At 47.4% G+C, this 4,677-nt stretch overlaps 1 protein-coding gene across 1 annotated transcript; it reads right to left on the reverse strand.

Annotated features, from left to right (window-relative positions):
- Positions 1-1,232: 1,232 nt before the first annotated feature.
- LOC119355498 (protein-L-isoaspartate O-methyltransferase-like) lies at positions 1,233-3,649 on the reverse strand. The gene is made up of 4 exons (XM_037622309.1): positions 3,342-3,649; positions 2,264-2,534; positions 1,952-2,116; positions 1,233-1,760 (listed from the first exon to the last, which is right to left on the reverse strand). Exons 1-4 carry the CDS (start codon positions 3,483-3,485, stop codon positions 1,510-1,512), a joined length of 831 nt encoding a protein of 276 aa, XP_037478206.1. The 5' UTR covers positions 3,486-3,649; the 3' UTR covers positions 1,233-1,509.
- Between the last annotated feature and the right edge of the window lie 1,028 nt (positions 3,650-4,677).

The following is a 4,677-nucleotide window of genomic DNA, read 5'->3' on the forward strand; positions in this document are numbered from 1 at the left end:
TGAAGATCAGAGAAATGGTTGATGGCAAGCATGATGTCAGGCTTGATAGTATCCCAACATTCCTTGAGAAAGGCACCCATGAATCCATCGGGGCCCGGTGCCTTGTCACTAGGCATGAAAAAAATAGCTCTCTTAGTTTCCTCCTCGGTGAAGGCCTCTCCCCTCGGTGAAGGCCTCTCCCAATACATGAAGGTCATAATTGGGCGTGCGAATGATTTCCCAATTGATGTCAATGTCATGTGAAGGGCCCTTTTTGCGATGTTCTTGAAGTGGCGGTGGACAATGTTTTTTTTGTGAAGGGCCTCTTTTGCGATGTTCTGAAAATGGCGGTGGATAATGTTTGCCTTGTGCCCATGCTCGGTGACTCAATCGTTGTTGTGCTTGAGGCGGTGAATGAATTTCTTTTCTCCTTCAATGGTTGACACGTAGGTGGAAGAAACGGAGTGTTGGGATCTCCTTCTTTGAGGTAGGTGGAAGAAACGAGTGTTTGGCTCTCCTTCTTTGAGGTTAGTGATTCTGGAGTTTGACGCTCCCTAACCTTCTCCAACACGACAAAGCTAATAATCTTTTTCCTAAGCCTTTTACTGATGTCACTTTCTTCTAGACTAAGGCCCTGTTTGGTTCGGCTGTGGATTTCTAAAAGCAGTTGTGAAAAATCTGCTGTGGAAAAATAGCTGTGGAAAATTTGATGTGAAAAAGATGTTGGTCATTTGGCAAACCAGCTGATACAGATTTTTCAGATTTTGACCCGCAGCGGAATCAGATTTTGGAAAGCACGTCCTGACCTGCTTCCGCTTTTGATTCAGATTTTGGCAGCGGATTTCTGAAATCGAATTCTGTTGGGTTCTCTCTTTGGTTCAGATTTTGCTGCGCGGCAGCGAAATCCGTCGATAAAAATTGAACCAAACAGAGCCTAAGAACTCTTTTCTCTTGCGCTAAATCGGGGTGGAGAACGACTTTGAGGGCCATGTGGAGTTGGACCTTCGAGTTGGCAAAGAGGGTCTTGCTCCAAGCACAGAATTTTTGGCTTGTCTTCTTTAAGCTTGTGGAAGAGCCTTTGTAGGGCTCAACATGCCTTGTTTCCTCCCAAGCATCACTGACCACCTGTTGGAAGCCCGGCATTTTGATCGGGTAGTTTTTGAGGTGGAAGGACTTGGGTCTCTTGGGCCCATCATCGTTAGCAAGCAAAAGGGGACAATGGTCGGATAAAGATGATGAGAGGGCATGAAGTTGAGAGGATAATGCTGCATCTTTATCTCAAAGTTGAGAAATTGCACCTGAACTGAACTTAAACCGCGACAAATCATGCCATAAAAAGGCCACACAAACGCTAGCGATTTCCTAACTTACCACACACAACACGTATTCACATATTCTACGCAACATCAACCAGCAGTAAGCATTTTATACAAAACCAAACCATCTAAACATCAGACGCCACATTGGTGGACAAAGATCATAGGCACTCACATATATACACACACATTTTGAGATCCAGAGCAAAGGATCTCAGCTGTCCTGCAGCTGAGCAGAGCGGCTGGTGAGAGGGACGTAGCGAACAGAGGCATCGTTGCGGGTGCTGATGGATCCGTCGGAGCTCTTGTCGATCACCTGCAGGTCCTGAGAGTATGTGCCGACGGGTATGACCATCCGCCCGCCAGGCTTCAGCTGTTCTAGCAGCGGCCTAGGGATCTCGGGTGCCGCTGCGCCCACATGAATAGCATCGTATGGCGCCACATCCGGCCAGCCGAGCCTTCCATCTGTGGTTTTGTGAATTGCAACAGGACAACTTTGAGCTCCAGATGTTTTGGACTTCCATAGAAATATTTGCTTTATCATAGTATGCATATCATATCGGCTTGACGTTTTGAGGCTATAAAACGACCAGCGGAAATTAAAATTTCATTGATGTGTTGAATGGCTCAACACACCATAGTACCAACTAGCATACCTGAAACATGAAGAGAAAGTGAACCATCCTTCAGTAGTGCTGCTGCAGCACTCCGTTCAACATTTTCAGTTGAAGCAGCAACAAGCTCAGGAATGTGTTCAATCCCCACTGCGCGACCTTCTGGTCCGACCATCATTGCAAAACAAGCTGTCAAGTAGCCACTGCCTGTGATAGGAAATGGATGAAGATGGCAGTAGTTTGAGACAAAAGTGTCAGTTGGATATTGATAAAGTTATTTATTTATACAGATACAGGTGTATCATCTGAAGGCACTAAACAGAGTGACAGCGTATCAGGCTGTCAGCAACAAACCTGATCCAACATCTAGAGCATGCATGCCTGGCTGTAAATGATCCTTCAAAAGTTCTAAGCAGGTTGCATGCATGTGAGGAGCAGATATCGTTGCATTGTAACCAATAGGCATAGGACTGTCAATGTAAGGGGTAAAGCCCTCTGGTACAAATAGGGCTCGATCGATAGTTTCCATAACTTCTGCCACTTTATCTGTTCGAACAACACCATACTGTTTCAGGTATTCAACCAGAGCGTTGTTCTTCTCCAGTGATCCTTCAGTCCAAAATTGCTGCAAGTTAAACAACAGATGCTGAGATGTACTCCCTCCGTTCCGAATTACTTGTCACGGGTACGGATGTATCTAGATGTATTTTAGTTCTAGATACATCCATTTCTACGACGAGTAATTTGAAACGGAGGGAGTAGCCCTCATAGGTGAACTCCAGTGCTTGCCGTCACTGAGCAGCAACGACTATGTGCTTCACTAAAACATTCACAGTGTGCCAAAAATATATGATGATCGCAGATTTCATTACATTGATATCGCATAACACTGTCGCATTTGTTAGGAGTAAACTGCCCTTTCCAAAATAAAATGTTTGTGGGCACATAATTCCCAGTTTCTGCAACAGATAAGCTACCTTCACAGCATAGTTAGGTTCAGATTTAACCTATATTATCACACTCAAGGTGCCACGCTTGCACAAGATAGCTTAACACTATTGAATTTTCAGCACCAACCGGTAAAAAAGATCAGTAGCATGGCTTCACTCATAGCTGGACCTGCTAGAAGCCAAGTTCACCATCATACTCTTGTGCTCTCCCGCCCTCAAAATCATAATCGCTCTCCTTTAGAGCTATACAAGACTAAAATCCACCGATCAGCTAGAGCCTAGGGCTAGCCCTCCCGATTTCCAAATCTCTCTCGAGTCCAAACGCGCAACTAAGATATCCTGAATCGGCTTAAACTCGAGGGTGCAGGTTAATTAATCATCCAATTTGCCGCGGCAATCGTCAAACAGTTATGCAGGATGGCAGTACAACAAACAAAAAAGGGGAAGGAGAAGGGTAGGGCGTCACGTGTGCTGCTACGTACCGCCATCCAGTGGTACGGGGAGCAGCGACGAAGCTGCGGCGGCCTCGGGGGCGCGGCGAGGAGGTGGTGGAGGAACCGGCGGCGGGCGGCCGTGGAGGGCGACAGGAAGCGGCACGACGGGGAGGCTGCGGCGGCGAGGGACATGGCGCTGGCGCGTGGAGTTCGGCTATAAGAGGGGTAAGGGGGGCGAGGCGAACAGGTGTGGGAAGCTCGGCCCGCCGTGGCGATGCACGGGAGCCTCGTCTCGACAGGTGGTCGCGCCGCCGTTCTTTCTAGTCCTAGCGTGGCTGCACCGCACGCATCCAGAGACCCAACGGCGGAGCTTCGTGGGGGAATATCCTATTTGACGCATTTTGCGTCAAACTGTCGACGCGCCGTACACCCCTTCGCCTAATTTGGGCCGGCCTTTTTAATACATGTTCGCTGTTTCTCCGTTCCTCTTCCTCGAGTCACTGTTTCCCCGTTCCTCTTCCTCGTCCCGCATCTCCCGTCTTCTTCCTCCCTCGTCCCGCATCCATCGTACTCTTCCTCCCTCGTCCCGCATCCCACTTCCTCCCTCTTCGTCTGCTTTTTCCTACAGGGATCCCGCTCCGATAAGAGGCCGCCGCCCTGGTAAGCAGCCGACGGACCTCTTTCCCGTTGAATCGTCCGAGGCATCGCCGATTAGATCTGGCGGATGTCGTCGTGATGGATGCTTTTTTGCAGGTGGTCACTGCTTCCTCGTCGGCGTCGGCGTCGTCTAGGGTTCCGTCAAGATCGGGTCATCTAGGGTTCCATCGATCTTCGTCAAGTTCGTCATCTTCAAGGTAATGCCCCCAGTTCCCTCTTCTGTGTTCTTGTCAAGCTGGTTCGTGTCCTCTGTGTGTGATTTTGCAAGATCAAGACGTTTTTTCCCGTTTGTGTCGGTCCAGCGTTTCTAGGGTTTGTAGGAGGTTTGGTGGTAGCAGTGGAGCGATTTTTTCAGTCTGATTTGGGTGAATATGAGACTAGACAAGGTCCCTTTGGAGCGATTTTTTCAGTTTGGTTTCCCGGATGTGATTTAGAATTTGGAATCAGGTTATGAATACAGCATAATGATGGTAGGAGGTTGTCTGTTTCATGCGGTTGCCCTTGGAATTTTGTGTGTGTGTTTATGTTGATGATGATAGGACACTTGTTAGTTTCTGTAATGTGTAAATTTGTTTGAACATTGTGTGTTCACTCAAATGATTGTTCTTGTACTACATCACATCTAAATTTTATAACATCAATTTTTTTTGAACTTTTTGACATGGATGAACATTTTCTGAAATTGAGGATCAAAAAATGTTCGCCAATTTGAAAAAGTGTTCTAGAA

This window comes from Triticum dicoccoides, chromosome 2A (assembly GCF_002162155.2).
Source record: "Triticum dicoccoides isolate Atlit2015 ecotype Zavitan chromosome 2A, WEW_v2.0, whole genome shotgun sequence".
In the NCBI taxonomy this organism is placed as follows: domain Eukaryota; kingdom Viridiplantae; phylum Streptophyta; class Magnoliopsida; order Poales; family Poaceae; genus Triticum; species Triticum dicoccoides.

Coding starts and splice junctions, on each gene's coding strand:
- LOC119355498 (XM_037622309.1), bottom strand. CDS start 3,485: ATGTCCCTCGCCGCCGCAGCCTCCCCGTCGTGCCGCTTCCTGTCGCCC. Junction 2,535..3,341: donor CCCCGTACCACTGGATGGCG/GTACGTAGCAGC, acceptor TTTAACTTGCAG/CAATTTTGGACTGAAGGATC. Junction 2,117..2,263: donor TGCTCTAGATGTTGGATCAG/GTTTGTTGCTGA, acceptor TTCCTATCACAG/GCAGTGGCTACTTGACAGCT.